We start from the raw sequence: 22,019 nt of genomic DNA on the forward strand, positions 1-22,019 counted from the left end.
TCTAATTTCTCTGACATTAATAAATTAAAAAGAAATATAAAAATGTTGAACAATGTTGAAAGTAGCGTTGAATTTTTGAAATATATATATATATATATTAATGAAGAGTTCTAAAAATATTTAAAAAAACAAATCTTAACATAGACTTGAAATCAAACAGATTATATGTTTACGGTTTACATATATACAGTTTCATCTTTCAGATATATATCTCATCAGCCCCGTCACATGAAATATTTTTTGATTTCAGATTTTTCAAATATTGAATCATCGTTTGATTTGCTATACAACAGTGATGATTCCAAAAACAAAGAAGTGAGTAATTTTCCAGAAGAAGCAGTTATTGGACCAACAGTAAGTTACATTTACTTCTTTCAAGCTCCCATCTGTTAATTTACGTTTAATATGAATGTTTCAAATGATTTTCTTTTTGCTTTGTTAAATTTCAGATTGAACACCAATGTAGGTTTTGTAAATACAACATGGCAGCGTACTACACAAGACAGATGAGATCTGCTGATGAAGGTCAAACAGTTTTCTACACATGTCTCAATTGCAGGTTGTTTTAGTTTTTGTTTCTGTCAGTCATATTATTTGACTTTATTTGCACAATGCTTCAACGACACTTTATGCATATTAACATTATTTCTTCTCTTAAATAATATGCAATTTGTTTTGTCCCGATTTATTGAAAGATACAAAAAAATTAAATTTCTGTGTATGTGTATATACAGCAAAATCTGAGACACGCTTACAAAAATATTAATTGTGCTGCACTAATTGGTTAAGAATTATTTGACGTGATTTTTTTTTAAATTTAGACGAGTTGAAAGAGAAGATTCTTAGAATGTCATTCATCTATGGGCTCATTTTCATCATCTTGATTTGCGTTTGAATCATCATTGTCTTCGCTCTTGTCTTTCCCATTTTCGTTTAAATCTTTTTTGTTGTCATTTGTTAAACGTTCCTTTGTATGTTTAAATCAAACATTATATGGTTAAATAATGATTTGCATTTTTACAAAATAAAAATATTTTAAAATCTGTCACCGTTTAAATTTGATTTAACAGCAATTTTTTGATAATGAATAATATTTTTATTGCCACCTCATGTACTTACATTTTGCGGCGTTGGGTCGTCCATCTCAGAGTTTTGTGGTCCGTCCAGATATTCTTCCATTAATATCATTGGGTGAAATATGTCAGAGTTTTTTCCTGTGTTCTTTAAGCCCCAGCCAAAGTAAATATTTTCGTAGTTCCTAGGATTAATGGATGGTGATTTACGCACGAGAAGTGAGTGTGATAGTCACATTCGTTTAGCAACATTTAAATGCTTTTAAACAGTGTAACAAATATAACTTTTTGGCTGAGTAAGCGTGAGCTCCCCTCCAAAGATTTGAATGTATGGATGGGACTGCGTGTTGTTGAATGAAGCAAGTCGATTTCCTTGTTATCCATGGGAGGACGTTGTTGATAGAGACATCTTCGCTAAGTGGTGTCAGTAGTGGAAGGCCAATTTCTGGCTCAACTCCGGGCAACTCGTTTTCCTCATTATCTTCATTGTCTTCATCAACATTTTTCACTGGGTTCCACCACATCGTTCTTCCCTGCAATAAATTGACGTCGTAATAGTGCAGAGATTTCAGTAATTATCGTTATAAATGTTGTCACTGTTATTGCATGGTTGTATTGTACTGTTTAATTTGTACAGCGCTTCTCATAAATTGAAGTGTGTAGTTTAAAAATAGCCAGATTCTAGTCGAGTATTATTAATTTATTCATGTTCGTATGTGGTTTTATTTGCTCAAACCTACAAAACCTTTGTTGTTTCCGAATTGTCGGACTAATGTTATTGATTGGGTAGGAAATTAATTATTTGCACAAAGCTGATTGCCACAAATACATATTTTCATTAATTCATGAATGAAACCTAAATTAAATTCAAACCTGGGTCAAAATATAAGGCGAATGATGCACCCAATTAACCAGAGAGGAGTCAATAAGTTCCTTCACGGAAAGGGCCTCATATTCGGTATTCATAACGATGTTCTGTTTGTTGGACATGTCGTCATCCTCGTCTTCATCGAAGTGGAAATATCCCACGGGAGAAATGTCGGTGCTTGCGCTTATTCTGGCAATTTGAGCGCGTAGATAATTTATTTCTTTCTCAAAAAATGGTGGAGAAGATTGTACCTGATTTGAAAAATAGTGCGATATCACCTCGTTATAAAACGGTTATGATATGCACAGTCGTTATGAGGTCGAAATGAAATTTGACAAAAAATTTAAACCCGATGATCCACATTTCCGGTGAAAAATTTTTTGATCAGTCTTGCATAAGTTATCTGTGCGGGTGTGACATGGGGTAGTTGAATCCAGTCCTGACCGATAGTGTTAGTTACAAAATAAGTTTTCTTGTTTGTACCTGACCCAGAATCTTCTTTGGGAATCACTTGCTTATCGAATTTAATTTTTGGAAGAACGTCTAACTGCACCGTTACTGAAAATTTGTTTGTATGTAAGACAAAAAATTCATGGAAAGGAGTTCATTTTGTATTTGTAATGGCATTTATGATTTATATCGTTATAAAATAAAATTAAAACAATTCGCATCAGATACAAAATTTTAATTTTCTAAAATTAAATTTATATTTAAAATTTTTAATATAATTTGAAATTTTGCGATTTTGTAAACCTTCATCGTTTTCTCTGTCGACCCCTCCAGCATCATTTTCGGCCAGTTCATCCTCCTTGCAAACGTGTGAAAATAAATTTGAAAAATAAAATACGTGTTTGTAATCAAGAAAACGATATTATAGCAAACTTATTCAAAATAAAGCAGATGATATATCTTCAGATAGCAAACATTCAATAAAAATCTTCCGGTAATTAATGATTAAAAACACGCTAACTATTTACTTAATGTACGCAAACCAACACGCACTTATCAGATGGATTAATTGAGCTTCAGTAGTTCAAAAACTTGTAGACAATGAGGATGATTGCATCATGTTTCAAAAGTATGACTAAATTTTTGTCTTCAGCGATGCCTAAATTTTTTTTACAAAGAATTCTCTGTTTTGTTATTATTTTTTCTTTCACACAATGGGCGATTGAATTTGTTTAAGTAAGTCATCGTTTTTCAACAAATAATTTTACATTCCAGAGCATGTTAACGAATAATTAAACTTGACCTGTACTAAACTTTCAACAATTTCAATTTTTAGACAATTTCTGTCAACAGTCCATTGCTTTTTGCACAAAGAAAAAGTTCGCTCAACAGCAGCATTTGACGTAGGGATGGCAAAAATTGTGTACACCAATTTTTTCAAATCCAAAAACGATTTATTTTGAAACAAAAAAGCCAATTTTTGTCTACCGGTAATTCGTGAAAACTTTCTTTGGAATCTTTCAGCATTAAAATTAAAAGGCAAGTTTCATCAAATAAAGAATCTTTCACAGAAATTTTTGGCATTAGAAACTCTGCAGATTTTCGAATATCTTCACACGATATTGTTTCAACAGATTTAAGCATTAACCGCTTAGTAGAAGACGGATAATCGGTAATTCTGAACCACTTTTGAATGTAATCAACAGTTTTTGACAATCAACAGATTTCGGAGCCAATACTCATGAAATGATCGCTTGCGTTTTTGTTTGACCAGACGAAAATTTTCGACCAGTTTCCGATTCGGCGAAAACAGTTGAAATCAAACGATTTGTATAATCTGCAGCTTTAACGATAATGAATGAGTGAACAGCGGTCTGATACGCAAATGCTCCTGCTGCAAATTTATTATTGTGAAAAAACGTTGATATTTCGGCAGTGGACCTTTTATTTTTCACATTGTTTTTGAGAACTTCCTTTTCAAAATGTTGTTTAATAGAAAAAACACCTGCGTTCGCAATGCCAACATCAGTTGAACAATATTAAAAAAATGCAAAATTTTCGCCTTTGCTAATTTTTTTAATACTTGTATAGTCAGTTGAAATTTCCAACTATGAAATTTCAATTTATAAATTAAACTGTTTAAATTATAATATTATAAATTTTACTGGAAGCAATTAAGAGCAGAATTATGATTAATGAAAGTGAATAATTATATAGAGATATTTTGAGGCTAAATAGCGAAAAAAGGACAAAAATAGGACAGATTTTAAAAAAGGACGCCGACGCAAAAAAAAACTGTCTTCTTGAAAAAAGGGCATATGGGAGCCCTAGATTTACTCAACAGTGAAATAGGAAAGACTATTGATTTAGTTTTTACGCTTTAAATGTAATTCCCTTGGTGAGTTTTAGTAATAAATCTTACAAAATGTAACTCTTTTGTTAATTCCTAAGGCAAAATGCAACGGTTACCGAAAAATAGACAAAAATAGATTGGTTAACAACAAGTTAGGTTAACAAACATTATTTGATAAAATTTAATATAACTTCTTTTGTATCGGTTTCGTCTTCTTCATCGTACTTCATTTCACATTCCAAAATATAGTAGTTCTTTATTGTTCCGAAAATTTTGCCCCAAAATCTTATTGACTGCAAATGATGATTGTTATCCATCAACTTTTTTATCGATATCCAAAGATGGAAATATTCAATCTTGTTCAATCCGACGCCGACTTGTTCAAAATTGTAGCATTGTTCCAATAGGTTTGGATATTCTATTTCTAAATTAGAGTCACCGTCATTTTCATTGGCAGATGATAAATGGTACTGAATAAATTTATTGAATTTAAAAAAACAGAGTTGAGCATAAATGATATTTTATATTAAAAAGCTAACTTGAAATAAATTTCTGATAGGTTGAACAAACTTAATATATTTCGTAAATTCGTTGAAATCGCTGAATGTTTTGTTGGAACCACGGATTTTATTGGTATCACAAGCTTCCAAGTATCTGCGTGGTCTTCCCATTAAAACATCAACCAACGTATCCCGTACATGGTCCAAGCTGTTGTCATAAAAGTTGATTTTTTTTATATAAATGCATTTCTTAATGTTTCATTTTTATAATAAATTATACGTATTTGAGGTTTTGTAAACCAAGAGCTGTATATGCAACTATGCTGTAGAATTTTAAAGCCTTTTTAATTATAAATGTAAAAAACGTACACGTTAAGCTGAGTTTCATCATCAACAGCAGATAAGAATAGTTTCGAGTTTAATACTTTTAAATAATCTTCATCAGTTTTTTCCATTGTCTCTGCACTGAAATGAACGATTGTATGTTGGATAGTTGAGGGTGGGTGTATTGTCCTGGAAACGAATTCTAACAACAAAACATTATTGATTCAACGCTGGGCTTTATCATCAATTGAAATGCATTCAGCTAAGTTTCATGAATTATTAACTATGTTGATTGTTATGACTGTCATTTAGTTACTCTGTTAGGAAAGTTTATCAAAAGCTATCGTATCAGTTTTAGCGATTATTAGTTGACCCGAAAAAACAAGTAACTATTTTTATATATTTTTTTATTATTACCGGAAAATTTATAGAGCACCTTTCAAAAAGTTACTCAAAAGCGCTTTCAAATATTATCAACCGCAATATTGGAATAATACAGGAAGAAATATCGAAATACAAATAAAAAATATAACGGTCTTTAGTTCACATTATCAGATATAATATTGTTCATGAAATAAAATATCAAAACAGCACAAGTGATATTACAGATATGCGGATGGTGTAAAGAAGATTGTTCCATATATATATATATATATATATATATATATATATATATATATATATATATATATATATATGTATTTGACATTTTTTATTTCATCAAATGAAAACAAAGAAATCAAAGAAATGAAATCAATGAAAAGAAATGATCTGGAAATCTTGTAATGATTACCAGTGACAATTGTAAAAATGAGAGCATATTTTAAATATATATATATATATATATATATATATATATATATATATATATACATACATATAATAGTATGTATGTATATATATGTATATACATACAAAATATAGTATGTATATATATATATACATATAATAATATCACTAATTCTATTACACTGATGATGGTAAAGGTTACCGAAAAAAGCTTTTATGTAAATGTATATATGAAAAATGCAGTCTAAAATAGTTAAAAATTATATTATTAATTTGAATAAATTTAATAATATCGATAGAATAATAGTTCGAAAAATTGAAAAACTTAGTTGTTACAAACTCAGCAATGCGGAAAATGCGGTGATATTTTTTAGTAACTCTGTATATATATATATATATATATATATATATATATATATATATATATATACATTTATATATATATATAACTATTTAACTTTTTTTTATTATTTAACTTTCTTTTTTAGAAAATTTGATACATGTGTCAAACTGTTGTTAGTTAAGGGTAACCTATCCACAAGTTTAATTTAACTTATTTTTGGTTTCCTTAATAAACGAAATAATAATAATAACAATTATAATAATATACACATTCATTGACTTTTTGTAACAATAAACGCGCATCACTTACCCACCTGTGTTCATCTGTTGATGGTAAACAAAGCATTTAAAGATTCAATGTAAATTGTAAACGCTGTATTCGGGACTGTTTGAATATGCGTGCAGGATGTCATTTCAAAGTTTAAATTTTAATTATGCTAGATTGGTTAAAAAGTTAATATAAAATTAACACGCACAAAATGATGTAACATTAAATAAACTATATTATTTATATATTTAATATTTAGTTGTTGTTTGTGATTCTTAAACCTTTTAAATCTTAATTATAATTGATATGTTAGTTGAACTGAATAAGAAATGAATAAAAATAATTAAAATTTTTGATCAATAAAATTTAATTAAATGATTGCTTTACAATTAATATCAATAGCTGTTTTAATAATTTGGTTTTCATATGGTTAGTATTTGTAAATTTAAAACGGCAGTAGTGAAATAGATTTAATATTAATTAGAATACCCGGCGTATTTTTTAAATCAGCGCTTATAAATAATATATTTTTTATTAGATAACTTTCATTAACTTATTTAAATTAAAAAACGAAATGAAATCATTTTAAAATTTAATTACAGCCGTTCCCTGCATATGTATCTATGTATCTTTTTATTGAAGCCTAGATATAGAAAGCAGTTTTCTATGTCTCTATGTAATGAAGAAATCTCAAATCTTTAGCTGCCATAGTGTGCATATAGTGTGCAACTGTGCATGCTTATTTTATTATAGATAGTCTTTTCCAAACCAGTGCACAAAAAACAAACTCCTAATAGGCGCTGTCATTATTACCTACCCATCTCGGGAATAAATTTTTTGTCAGTACCTATTCCAATCATCGATACTTAATTATTCCTAGATAATTTCAAAATAAATGGGCAATAGTTCGTGTTAATTTCTCTATCGTTTCTCCATATTTCCATATATTCCCAAAAATTTGAATGAATGAATGAATGAATGAATGAATGAATTAATGGATGGATGGATGGATGGATGGATGGATGGATGAATGGATGGATGGATGGATGGATGGATGGATGGATGGATGGATGGACGGAGAGATAGAGAATGGATATAGAGTATAGATATCGAATAGATACAGATAGGTTCATAAACGTAAGGGTTTAATTTAATAGTTAACTGATAACTTAAAGACGTCTAGTGACAATGCAGTGACTGGGTCCGAATGCAATAAAATTCCTGCCATATGCGGTAGATGTGATGCGTCGAAGTGTGTACCGCTGATATCCTAGAGTGATCCAATAAGGGAAAATTAGAAAAAAAAGATCAAATTTGCCTGCAAATATATGAACATATGACGATCACATTTGACAGGCGAGGACCAAATTGCATCAGATCTTCTTGTTATTCCATCCGACCCCACGCATGTTAAAGGATTGGGGGAAGATTTGGTCCTAACTTGCAAGTTGGTGAACAGCGATCCACTCGGAAACATTATCAACATTCAGTGGTTCTTTGGCAGTCCTCCTGTTGAGATTCTGGACCGAACTGCTGGCAGAGACAAGTTTGTTTTGTTTTCCTAATGCAGATCTGTCAAACGCATAATTGTTTACATGTTATTCTATACTTATAACAAAACTTTGTGGCCACAAAAGCTGCATAATTCACACCACAGAACGTACATACACATTATGTATTTTTGCGTCACTCGCGCTTCTACCGACTGAGCTAACTCGGTGATCAACCGAGCTAATTTGACAATAAAGTTGGCAGCTTAATGCTGACTTTCATTTTGTGCTTATCTGTAAGCTAGAACTGTTTAAACTTTTACAGAAATGATGATGTTGATAATAATAACAATTTTTATAGTTTGATTGCATAGCACCAAAGTTGCTAAAGTTTAAAAATTTAAATGTATTACAGTGTGCCTTATATTGACAAGTCAATAGCTCAAACGAGTAAGCTGTACATTCGAAAAATAATGGAGAAGCATGCAGGTACGTATTCCTGCGTCGCTCTTATATCTGGCAACATCGAAAAAGTTGATGTAACTTTAAAAGTTTCAAGTTTGTGGTTTGCATTTATTACAATTCCCAGGTAACTAATATTTTACAATGATTTGAATTCATTTGAATTTAACACATTACAGGGGACATATCATTTGATGATGCTCCAAACGAACAGTACCCAAACATGAATTCAGATGGACCAATCATGTGCAAAGTTTCCGGTCAGCCGAATCCCGATGTCTTCTGGAAGTATAAAGGGGTGAGATTAGCAGGTCATTGAGATTCACTTCCTTAATGTTTGTTCACATTTTATCTGTTTCAAACACCATTTGATGAACGGCATTTTATCAATACTACGTGAACAGCTTTATTATTTTAGATGCAACAAGCAGACATCCATGCTTCATGTTGTCATCCTAAATTTTTCATTTCATGTTAACAGATTACTAAATAATTTTTGATCAGGTTCTAAATAAAAACAATTTTTAGGTGATCGTTACAAACAGGACTTGTACGGTCTGCGCATACAAAACATTACTGAGGCAGACAATGGCTTGTACGAATGCTGTGCTGAGGTCGAAAGTAAGGGAGAGGTCCATTGCAGAGAAATTAATGTACTCGTCAGAGGTTCGCTTCAATCATCTTCAATTCAATAAAAATTAATATACACGTGGAATCACAATTTATAAAGAATAATAATCGATAAATAAAAATTTGACAGTCGTTTGTGTAACAGTCGTACACACTTATATACTCACGCACTTATACGCACACACAAACATCAAACACAACGCATAACCAAACGATCAAACTGAACACAGTGCCTCCACAGATTGTGTACTTTGAAGATCAGGAGGGCATAGCTAGCCAGGAGTATGCCTTGACATGCAATGCAACTGGGTCACCAGTGCCAAAATATGAATTCATCAAAGTTAGTTGCCAACTCTTTATCCCTCAATTCATTATATAGAATATGTTACGTTACGTCAGTGAAGAAAGCTTCTGGTCAGCCTAATATATACAGTATATGATGAATGAACCAGCGTGACATGCCATCAGCCTGCATGCACCTCAAACAAATTGTTGCAGGATGTGGAGGGCCAAGTAATGTTCAGCACGGCACGAATCCAGGTGGATCGAGATGGAGGCCAGGTGAACTTCAGGCCGCTGATAGCTGAGGACAGAGGGACGTACAAGTGCCACGCGTTCAACGATGCTGGCGAATCTGTTGCCACCGCCGTTCTCACCGTCGTAGGTATGGTTGAGATTTATGTTGGGTAGTTTCACAGAATATTACGACGGCATCAGTTTCTTAGCAGTGATCATTGAGGACACATTTGAGTATGTGTGCTAGTTGATGAAGTTGACTGAGTTGGACGTTCTTGAAACTGAAAGTGTCAACGAAGATTGATAAGTTTTTTTCCTAAAATAAACATTTAGCTGACGTTTATTAAAATAGACAAAATAGACAATTAAAATAGACTGGCTTGTTATGCTCTATTTTATTCAGATTTTTTAAATTTAATTTAATGTTGGTTTCAAAAGCTATAATTTATTTTTCAATGAAAAGTACCTCCGAGGATATATGCAGTGAGAAACGTGACTCAAACTGAAGGACTTCGAACGACATTGGTCTGCCTGACGTATGGCGATCCTGATCCGGTCATGACGTACCGCAGAAGTGGACTGTCTCAGGATTACTTCATGGGACCAAATGTAGGAGCTCATAATTTTGTACAGTGTATAACGCTAACACTATATAACATATATATGTATGCGTATATATATACGAATATGCTGCTAGAAGACCGAATTCTTGACAATACGTTATAAATTCCACCGATTTATTAATGTTTTTCAACTTATATTCGAAAAATTATTCGAATAAAAAACTTTTCATTAGAATTTTATGTTTCTTTTTCGAATTTATTTCTATATATTTTTAATAATATTAAAACTATAATAATACTAATTAATAAATTTTAAATAATGCACTGACGATGACGGTTTCACGTCGAAATAGATCTACCAGCAATAATTTAAAAAAAAGTTTTTTAATAAAAATAAAGCTTCAATTTTAAACAAACTTAATTTTGTTGATAAAAATTTACTGGGACAAATTGAAAAATTCGAATATAAGTTGATAAGCACTAACAAATCGGGGAAATTTATTACACACACAAACACTCACACACACACACACACACACACACACACACACACATATATATATATATATATATATATATATATATACACACACACTTACATATATATATATATATATATATATATATATATATATATATACATACATATATATGTATCATATATAGCATGAGGTGCATTTATATAACATATAGCACACGCACACACACAACACAAAACAACGCACAGGAAGGCGGTAGGATCAACCTGACGAGACCAGGTGTGGGAGAGTTGGACCTGACGATCGACCCTCTGAGGTGGGACGACTCGTCAAATTACACGTGCAAAGCCAGGAACAAGGGTGGCTACCATGCTTGGAATGGCTCCATCATCGTCTACTGTTAAGCCTTCATACTCTGTGTTATTTTATGTTCTCAATTACTCTGCACAATTAATGAATTAAATTATCAATATATATGTTATTGTTGTTGTCGTTGTTGTTATTATTGTTATTATTTAAATTTTTTAGAGCAGCCTATCTTATTCTTAAATCATTGCATGTTCATTTTTTCAAATGGCTTTGCCTAACTTCTGTTTCTCCAGCATTAATTTTTAATAACTGAACTTTGATTCGGACCAAACACATCATGCATATTCCACTTCACACTTATTTTTTATATAACTTAACAAGAAATTATGAGCTCAGGTGAAAGCCTATAAGCTAATGTATTTTCATATGTTTCTTTTATATTATTGAAACTATCACAAAAATATAAAATATCAACCTAAATGAGTATGATAATAAAAAATTTAAAAAATTATATTAAAAACTTTTTATATATCCATCATATCTATCGGTATTACGAGGTGGCAGCTAATGTATGACCGATACTCGTCATAAGTAGTTGAACTTTTAAACCAATATCAAAATTAAATAAAATAAAATTTTTTGTCATCAAACATATTTTTCTTATAATATTTTGCAAACTTATTGATAAATTTAGCTATCTGTTGAACAAAACAGACGTGCCCAAGTTCTCTCCAGACATGCCTGACGCGGTGTTCAACTGGGCCGGCAAGGCGAGGAATCTGACGTGTTTGTACTACGCCGAGCCGAAACCTGTGGTGGAATGGTACAGACTGGGCCGACTGCTGCAGAACAACGAAACCTTCAGAATTCATTTGATGGACAGAAACAGCAACTTGCAAGTCAATCATACAACCGTTTTTTGTATTTTTTTTCATTTTAAAAGTTTTTAAAAATGTAGTTTTGCTTTTAGTTTTGAATTACTTGAAATTTGAGTAAATACATTTTACATAATAATAAATGAATATATTTATACACATGTATTAAATAAACCATTTTATCAATAATACCTATAAACACATCATAAACGATACATTACTCAGCTGTTTCAAAAATAATTTGTCCGCTGTTGTTATTTGTATACCACATGTTGTAAATTGTGATGGGAATTTTTTGAAGGTGACAATAAGACAAGTAGATGAGTATTACATTTATGGGACGTACTACTGCAGAGTGAGGAACAACATTGGGACTAGTGAGAAGGCCATTGAGATGAAGAGAGCTTGTGAGCTATCACTCAACTCATTTTCATTAATTTATTTATAACCGTTAACTTTTTGACTGCCTACTCAGCAGTTTCAAGAGAATCTTAGTTTCATCTTAATAAATTTTAAAATTAATTCTTGTTGATATAAAGAATGAGTGTGACATTGAAAATCCGCGAAATGATTATAACGTTAATAACTTGTTAACATTGCAGACCTGCCCGGTCCGCCATCACAGGCCACAGTCATCCAGTCGACACCGACCTCCATCGAACTCTCCATAACCTCTCCTCCTCCTCAATCTCTCTACGGATTGAGACTTCTTGGCTTTTGGGTTCAGTGTGAAAACAGAATATTAGAGTTTCTCACAAGTGATGTCACCAACCTGATATTCACCATCGTTATCAGACCAATGTCAACATCATCATCATCATTATTCTCATCTTCATCATCATCGTCATCATTATTCTCATCTTCTTCATCATCATCATTCTCATCTTCATCATCATCATCATCATTATTTTCATCTTCATCATCATCATCATCATCATCATTATTATTCTCAACTTCATCATCATCATCATTATTTTCATCTTCATCATCATCATCATCATCATCATTATTATTCTCAACTTCATCATCATCATCATTATTCTCATCTTTATCATCATCATCATCATCATTGTTATCAATATCGATGTTGTCACTTTTCATCATTATTGTTGTTCCAGATTTTTAACTTATTTGCAAAAATTGACAAATTTTTGGTTTTCATAGTAACTGAAAGTGGTCGACGAGTAAATTAAATTCTATCGTTGCTAGTTGTAGACTATTTCAAACTACTGACCAATGCAGAATGATTTAAAATCTTTGCAGCTGAAAGGTTTTTAATTGAATACTTGAGGCCGAGCAACACTTACGACATCCTCGTACGAGCAAGAACAGAAATGGGTCTCGGAGATATATTGCGAATCACCGGGAAGACACTGGATATAAGTTGGTAGCAAGTCTTCTACTTACAGAACATAACTACAATTAAAACATTAACACAGGTGCCCCTTACCCCATCATCCTGAACTCTGACCCTAGAAGCAAGTTCCCGTACGAGTACACTGTGACCTGGATGAGACCAGAAACTGGAGGTCTTGCCATCAGAGAATATCAGTTCAGAATACGCGAAGTATTTAATTTGTAGTGGTTCTTACACAGACTATAATCTTCTGAACCACTTTAAACCCCGTTAATAATAATAATTCTGTTTTGAACATTCTAAACGTTATTTAAATGCACGATTTTAATTAGGAAATCATCTTTTAATCACATAATTGAATATAAAGTCTGCTTCTTCTAGTACTATCTATCCATATTGTTCAGATTGCCTCATAAAATGGTAGATTCTTGTAGATACTTTCATTTCAAGGCATGCTTGCCAAAGACATTTTTTGGTGCTACAGCTCTCACAACAACCAGTTATGCGTTATTTTCTAAAAAAATGCTGGTTTTTAACAGCTCTAATCCCCAATTTAGTCATGTTTTGAAAATTTGAAGAGATTATCTGATTTATAATATGAGCAAATTTCACCCACAAAAATTGTCAATCTACGCCAGAGTTGTATTTAAAGAGGTTATGGTAAGTGATAATTTTAATGAAACAAATTACGTAACTGGCTATAACAGGTGACCGTTATAGCGGACACTTTTGAATTGGACACACCTATTGGAGAATGGCGACGAAGAATAAAGCCAACAGACATCTCATTTCCATCCATGTACTACAGGATTCAGGGACTGAACCAAAACACCTACTACCAGCTTGAAGTTCTTGCACTCAATGATGTCGGATGGTCCCTCCCAAATCCAGAATTCATTTTCAAAACCAATTTTGGTTAGCAATTTTTTCAACTTATTTAATTGAAATTAACATAATTTTGTTGATTAAATGGTTTCGTGTAAAATATAATTATGTTTGCTGGAAGGATTTCGTGTTTTAACGAACCGTGTAACATTTTCCTTATTTGATGAATACTTTCTTCCCGAAAGATTCGACTACGAATGTCAGATAGACATTTGAATGTTTGCAATGATTTTTATAAATCTTCACGCATTTAATAGCGTTGTATAAAACATTTTCAGATCCACTTTTTGATCCAGAGGTGTATGACGACTATTCGGTTTCGTCACATTTTTTAAATAATCATTTTGTTTTATTTATTTCACTACTGTTCATTTATTTAAATCTCGACAGCATTTTTTATACTTCGTATATTTCTAATTAACGCATTCCAATTGTCATTCACTTCAAGATCTAATTTAAGAAATTTCATTCAAGATGTTGCATAGAATTTTTTAAAATGTGTTCATTTGTTTCACTGTTTGTTCATTTATCGTATACATTTCGCCTGCGTATATTATATTTTATATTTTGTTATTTAACGTGATCTATTTGTTATCTGCTTTAAGATCTGGTTTGAAAAATATTGTTGAAGTGAAGATTTTATAAAGAAATATACTTTTTCTGACGAGTTTGTAAATTTATATGTAGGGTAGGGTGGGGCAAGAAGCCATAGCTAAGCCTTTGATGAGTGACTACATCTAAAAAATGGAATATTTCTACAACATTAGTGATTATTTTACTAGATTGATATGTCCTTTATCTAATTTTACAATTTAAATTGTTCAAACGTAGGTTCCCTGTGTTTTATAACACAAACCGTAGACCTCTATAAAATGGGAAGACCTGTGTAGAAAAACTATTAAAATAAGCCTTAAAAAATAGTTTTAAATCCGAAAATGTAAAAACATTTTAACAGTTTTATTGTACATAAAATATAAATTGGATAAAAAGAAAATAAAAATTTTATTGTTAATTATTGTTCCAATTGATACAAATAAAAGTTCTACGATGGTCTTCTTCCAGCCCTATACATAGGAATTATGATGCCAAAATTTGGCAGGTCGCACAACGTTAAAAAATGCGATAGCGCGCGCGCTCAACATTGCCGCGTTTTCCTGAAAGCGATTTAACATTACTATCGCAAACTCGCGTTTTCGTCGTTGTTATTTTTGTTTATTTTTCAAAAATGCGCCCATCTATATAATTTTCGGATGTTATGAGCGATAAAAGAAATATGTATTATTATAAAAATATTTTTTTTTTGTTGTTGTGAGTCACATTTGCGGCAGACTACGAGGTTGGTGTATTTTATATTTTTTTAAAAACTTAGTAAAACATGAGTAAAAACGACAATTTTAAAAGAAATATGATAATTAACCATTTATTAACATTCTGTAAAAATATTTTTGAAATTAGAGTATAAGCAGAATTTTTTTTTTTATTTTTTTCCGTATGCACCATGCGGTCACAAAAATGCATTGTATTGGTCGTGTTTTTTTTTATCAAAATGTTCATAACTGCTAAGTTTCTTGGATAAAAACGAATAATTTTAAAGAATTTTGTTTATTACCCATTTATTAATTTTCTTTAAAAATATTTTTGTATTTAGAGTATAGCAAGATTTTTTTTTATATTTTTTTCCGTGCCAACACGCCGGTCCGAAAATTAAAATGGCGTGTGTTGTATTGGTAGTTTTTTCATCCAACATAGCTGCTTTTCACAATTATGACAACAATTTTTTAAAAATGGCAATAAATAACCACTTATTAACATCTGTTAAAATTATTTTTAAAATTAAACGCAAGAAATTATTTTTTAATTTTTTTTCTAGGACTCAACAAGTCCACACGTATGGATGGAATTCTTCACCTGATGAAAAATCATCTTATGATAAATTTTGCTAATTTTATAATTGTGTGATTGTGCGTGCGTGCTTGTGTGTAATATGATTATTATTATTAAGTTTTATAATCATATAATGAAATATAATAATTATGATAATAATATAATAATCAATATAACATAATAATATAATAATCATATAATAATAATATATAATTATAAATGAATTATATTTCCATATAAATTATAATATATTATATAATATAAAATTATAAATACCATTGCAATATGATTATGATTATTAAATTTTAATTTATATATAATATATATAAATTATAGATATATATAATTATTTTATAATTATAATTAATCATTTATAATTAAATTTTATTATAAATATAAATTATTCATAATTATTATTTTCTTATTTTACAGCTGTTATAAAAACAAGAAAAAATTGTTTTGTGTTCAATTTTAAATCATTTATTTCCCGTCTTGTGCGCGAATATAACGCTCCATGCTCACTTAACATTGAGCACCACTGTTAACATGGCGCAAGTTGAAAGTAAAAATAATTCTTTCAAAATTCGTTTTCTCGGTAACTATAAATGCTACAATAATAAATTTGGTATTATTTTAATCAGCAAATTTTGCTTTATAAGAAAAAGTAGTTTATATACAAAAAAAAATTTTTTGAAAAATCGTGCGACCTGCTATGCCAAATGTTACATTTTTGGCATTTTATTCATTGAAATCCTGTGAAATCATTACAAAAATGTGAACATGTCCCACAAAGAGTCAAATCTTTAGATCGCTTGAAAACCGACTAAGCTTTATAGTTCACGGAGATGTTGTCATGGCTTTTTGATGTCTTCTTAAAGTTCTTGCAGGAACTCCATATTCTCTGATAACTTTACTTTTACTAAGTAACTGGCCATTGGTTAGTTAGAGCATCCAATGCTTTTTTCAAACTTTCACCATCATAAGTCGAGCATCTTGTAGATTTTCTTACATAATTTCTGACCATTTTATACCTTTAAAAATTAAAATACATGAAATTAATTTACACATAAAACATAAATTTCAATACTTTAACAATTAACTACAAGGATAGCTGCCTACATACAAATATCTGAAATTTTTTAAATAGTTCAATAAATATAAATCGGGTCTCTTGCCCCTAAATTACAGAAGCGTCTTACCCCCATAGACAATGTTACGAAGGTAATGTTCGCGACGGTTTTGGTGCATCTAACTGGCGGAACCAATATTGTCAAATTGGCTGAACAGTTTGAACTAATATATTTTTGTTTAATAATATTACACGGAATAATTAAAAATTTTATTTTATTATATAAAATAAAACCAATATGGCGGAACCAATATTGTCAAATTGGCTGAACAGTTTGAACTAATATATTTTTGTTTAATAATATTACACGGAATAATTAAAAATTTTATTTTATTATATAAGCATCTGCGTCTCGTTAATTTTTGGAAACGATACGATATCGGCTTCGATGAAGCGTATCCAACAGGCGGACTCAATCATGTCAAATCGGGTGAACGGTTTGATCTAATAAATTTTCGTTTAATGAAAATACACGGAATTATTAAAAATTAATTTTGTTACATAAGAATTTGCGTCTCGTTATTATTTTGAAAACGATACATAACGATACGATAACGAGGTATTGAAGACTATATATTGATATAATAAAATCATGTGCACAAGTATGTGCACAAATTGTATGATTTTTGAGTTTTTGAAAGATAGTATTTGAACATCGCGCAATAACAATGATGCTTGGCACATTTACAGTCTGCCCTTAGTTGTTTTCCTGCCAACTCCGCTTTACAAAATGTACTGTATTAAGGTAAGGTCAATTACACTCTTCCAAAGTTCAGAGGATTCAACAGAGTGCAAAACATCGTAAATGAACATCGCGCTAAACGACGCATCACACACGAAGCATATGATACGCGGGGATATTTTTGTCACATTCGAACCCGGTTACTGCGAAACAGCACCAGGCGACCTTAACCATTAGACTATCACGCCGCCCAGTCATTTCGCCCAGAAAACAGCCATTCAATTGAAAAATTAAAGAAAAGTTTGTTTTGTTCGTATTTTTTACTTGATACGAGACTTTTTGGAGAATGTCTCGTTTTAATAACGATACGATATTTTTAGAGTCTTTATTAAACCAAAGTCATTCAATTGGAAAAAATTAAATAAGTTTTAATATTTTATAACACTTTATTTTTTTACAATGTGCACTTTTACCATTTCCACACATTGAAATAATGGTACGAGACGAAAATTGTGTCTTTTATTTTTTATTTCGATATGATAGACTTTCCTAAAAATGTCTTGTTTAAATAACGATAGGAGATCTCTGGTATTGTTATTAAAGGATACGAGATTTTTCGTATCGTTTTATAACGATACGAGATATTTTTTACCGTTATTATTTTTAAATCTCTGTCGATTGGTAACGAAAATAACGGTTCGAGACGCAGGTGATTAGTATAAGATTCTATATATTATTTTGTTGACATCATAATACAATTTAAAAATTGTACAGTATATTATCGAATATTTTAAAATTGTGTTACACTTTGATTTATAAATTAATTTTAATGAACTCGGTGAATTAAACAGGAACTGCAAAGAAGTATTGGACTTAATTATGGAAGTTTTTGGTCCTTGTTATTATCTCGCAAACAACCTAAGTGCACCACAGTTTTGAAGTTTCCTGTATCTGTTGTGTTACAACGTCATTCCTGCTTTTGCTTGTAGTATAGTTTATAATTTGATTAACACAAAATGGCAATACCATAATAGAATAAATACCGTGATTGTACTTTTTTAAATTTTAGATGTTTTTCAGATTATGTTTTGAAACGGAATAAAATTAAAAAAAACTTTTAAAATTATTCTGCATGTTTAAACTCTAGCGTTACTTTCGAAAGAAATGTTCATGTTTTAATTCTCGTGTTTTAATTCGCGGCATTCTTTTCTTTTTTTAAACGAATTATTTGCTACAAATTTTTGTACCATATCCCCGTTTTTTGTTGGCTTCTCTTAAAAGAATTACATTTATACTAATATAAATTGTTTTAATTTCACACTTAGTGGTAGTTGATGACTCAACTTCCTTCATTGTTTTTTGGTCCAAGGTGACATAAAAATTACATCTCAAAACGGACCGGATTAGCGTCGATCCAGATGTTTATGTTTCGCCAGTGAAACAGCACGTTCAATCCAGGACGTTGCTCGTCAATAGTTTTATTTTTCTGATGCTGCGTCACATCAGAATTTGTAAAATGGAGGCATTTGTCCATTGTTAACAGCTCAACGTAATCGACAAATTTTTAATGTTATTTTGGAACAGGAAATAAAGAAAGAGTAGTTCTGTTATTTCAAATCAGTTAAACCTGAAAACGACGAAACCAAGTATTCATTTGTCATAACTATGGCGTGATGGCTCAATGGTTAAAGGCGCCTGGTCTTGCTATTGCATTGACTGGGTTCGAATACAAAGAGATCCCCGCCTATCATATGCAATGTGTATGATACGTGGTTTGCACGCGTATTCATATATGCGTGTGTGTTTGTTGTTGAAACCTCTGAAGCAAACGCAAAAGAGAGAGAAACCTTTAACCTTTATGGTGAATATTTAATAACTTTCTTTTTCGTTGTAATGATATTTGATGCTAATAACATTCAACCCCAACCTGTGTATCAATCAACTTCGATATTGGGGTTTGTTTATGACATTTGTTTGTTACATTTTGAAACCGCAATTTTTTTTAACGTTAAATAAAAAAAGTTATAAATGTTTTAGTGAGTAATTAAGTCATACCACACACACACAAACACATTTATATAAAAAAATGGATATATAGGTACATATATAATATATATATACAAAGATATATTAAACAACAATGCATACTTTATAAACTTTTTATTACAAATAAAAACGTTAAAAATTTATTTCGTGCACTTTAGAGAATAAATGATGTTTCTCTTAAAGTTCATCATTCCACGTTCATTTAAGTGGATGCCGTCAGGTCCTATATTATTACCTCCTCCCACTCTGTCAAGCTTCCAGAAATGAACAATGTTAGACTGGAATTGTTTCAATGAAACATTTAGTTAATCAACTTTCCATTTCTGAACGTCTTTTCTATAAACCAGGCTTAATATGATTATTCGGCGCGGTCTGATTTTGTTCTCTAACAGTCTGAGTAAGGATTCATATCTCGCGGCCACGAGTTCCGGGGTTTCAGTCGTCAAATCATTGCCTGGTATTTAATTTTAATGACTAAAAATTAAACAAAACTGTTATTATATTAAAAGAATAATGAACCAACATTAAACTATTTATTAAACAAATGGATCAACCTCCGATGTAAAGGATTATTGTTTCAATAGGAATGGTATGCTTCCGGAAGAAGTTAATCAATCCTCCGATCCTCCCACCAGGCTTTCCTTTTAATATGACACGTTTATTATTGTGGGTAATAACGTCATTTTAAAAAAAAATTCCATTCTACGCACATAACTGTCGCCAAACAACAAAATAGACATTGCTCGAACAGTTTTATAAATTTAACCTTGACAGCAAGTAACAAAATGGCCAACATAGAAATGAAAAACGTGGTTTCTTAACATGGAAATAGAAATGCAATTAAACGTGTATAATTGAACTGAAACGTATATAATGTCAATAATTGTTATACACACAAATTGTTTAATACACATAATTACGGCAAAGAAAAACAATTATATATAATAAGAACAAAAATAGATCTAAATTCATAATTTCATAATTTGGTAACACAAAAATTATCAATAAGTGAATTTAAAATTTGTTGCGTAGAAATTCGCTTTTATACAGAGTTCGCTTGTTTGCTAGGCGGCTTTTTCAAATCAATTTTTGAAACTAGTTTTCTTACAATTGCGAGTTTTGCGATATGGATTCTTTTATTGAAAAATTCGTGAGTTACGTCCAGAAAAGTGGCATAGACAGAGAAAAGTTACTAAAGGTTTACTTTTTTATAACTAAAAAACAGGGGCGGATCCACCGGGGGGGCCTGGGGTGGCCGGGCCACCCCATGCCCTTGCACCGGCCCCCCCACCGGCCCCCCCACCGCAAAATAACAACATTTCAATATGCCCCTATTGCCCCAAAACATCGATTTACATAGAGTTTGATATTGCAATTGCGCGAAATATTTTGAATACTATAAAACAAAACATGTGCATAAAATGTGTGCATTAATTTTTACCGATCCGATCTAGATATTTTAATACTCTTTTATAATAGAACTTTTAGCACATCGCTATTTTGTTATCTGTTCTGCTTTTGAACCGTTCCATGGAAACTGTTTACTGATCTTTATTAAATCACTTAACACATTACACATTTCTGTAATTATCCAATATTCTAATAATGCCGACTGAAGAGAGAAATAGAAAACGAAAAGAAGAGTTAATTAATCAAGCCGCCGCTAAATGTTCTCGATTAAATCAGTTTTTTAGGTTGGTCAATCTTTCTTTCTGTTTCTATTCATCTTTCTTAAAACATTAAACTGTAAACAATAAACATAAACATCATAATCATAACATAGTTTGTTACTTATTATACAAATAAATATTTATATTTTAATTTTGTTTGCAAACCAAACACCAGTCGCCCAAATTGCTGATTTTCTCTTTCAAGTGCCGTTTTTGTATTTTATTCATAAATATTATTCCTGGCGAAGTTTTAAATAAAAAATGAAGGCTCGGATAATTAATTTTTGGTTTTTAAGAGTTTGTGCGTGTGGTTTTTGGATTATACACAGTTCGATAACGTTTTATTATATAACATCTTAATATTCAACAAAAATAAATTATCAGTTTTATTTAAATTAATTATAGAGCGACAACTGATACCGCCGAATTTATTAATGAAATGCCAACTACAAGTAAAATTTCTGTTGCATCTTCAAGAACAAATATCCACGTGTCTAATGAAATGGAGGTTAACTCCTCCCAGAGTGAGCATCATCTTTGTGATGACAGTGATAGAGATAGCTATTATAGTGATGA

General features: G+C 31.0%; 4 protein-coding genes across 4 annotated transcripts in view; 3 read left to right on the forward strand and 1 right to left on the reverse strand.

The window, feature by feature from the left end:
• Positions 1-569, forward strand: part of HELRODRAFT_173887 (hypothetical protein) — a gene marked incomplete at both ends in the record, with an annotated part of 1,646 nt that extends 1,077 nt beyond the window's left edge. The window contains 2 exons of the mRNA XM_009020472.1: positions 220-354; positions 450-569. Coding sequence (XP_009018720.1) covers positions 220-354; positions 450-569 — 255 coding nt within the window. The remainder of the gene's footprint in view (positions 1-219; positions 355-449) is intronic.
• A 281-nt stretch (positions 570-850) lies between these two features.
• On the reverse strand, positions 851-5,198 carry HELRODRAFT_173888 (hypothetical protein; the record flags this gene model as incomplete). The annotated part of the gene is made up of 10 exons (XM_009020473.1): positions 851-967; positions 1,120-1,258; positions 1,359-1,606; positions 1,947-2,192; positions 2,291-2,499; positions 2,695-2,749; positions 3,379-3,576; positions 4,435-4,713; positions 4,783-4,951; positions 5,113-5,198. The coding sequence occupies 10 exons, from the start codon at positions 5,196-5,198 to the stop codon at positions 851-853; spliced, it is 1,746 nt and encodes a 581-aa protein (XP_009018721.1).
• A 3,162-nt stretch (positions 5,199-8,360) lies between these two features.
• Positions 8,361-14,067, forward strand: HELRODRAFT_80770 (hypothetical protein; the record flags this gene model as incomplete). The annotated part of the gene is made up of 13 exons (XM_009020474.1): positions 8,361-8,514; positions 8,598-8,729; positions 8,947-9,084; positions 9,279-9,388; positions 9,547-9,712; positions 10,028-10,145; positions 10,821-11,005; positions 11,630-11,814; positions 12,092-12,197; positions 12,393-12,633; positions 13,061-13,173; positions 13,230-13,357; positions 13,855-14,067. The coding sequence occupies 13 exons, from the start codon at positions 8,361-8,363 to the stop codon at positions 14,065-14,067; spliced, it is 1,989 nt and encodes a 662-aa protein (XP_009018722.1).
• Positions 14,068-21,378: 7,311 nt separating this feature from the next.
• The window catches only part of HELRODRAFT_173891 (hypothetical protein), a gene marked incomplete at both ends in the record, with an annotated part of 5,713 nt that continues 5,072 nt past the window's right edge, over positions 21,379-22,019 (forward strand). Inside the window, 2 exons of the mRNA XM_009020475.1 lie at positions 21,379-21,467; positions 21,849-21,951. Of these exons, the coding sequence (XP_009018723.1) occupies positions 21,379-21,467; positions 21,849-21,951 (192 nt within the window). The remainder of the gene's footprint in view (positions 21,468-21,848; positions 21,952-22,019) is intronic.

This window comes from Helobdella robusta (genome assembly GCF_000326865.2).
Source record: "Helobdella robusta unplaced genomic scaffold HELROscaffold_28, whole genome shotgun sequence".
Lineage (NCBI taxonomy): Eukaryota > Metazoa > Annelida > Clitellata > Rhynchobdellida > Glossiphoniidae > Helobdella > Helobdella robusta.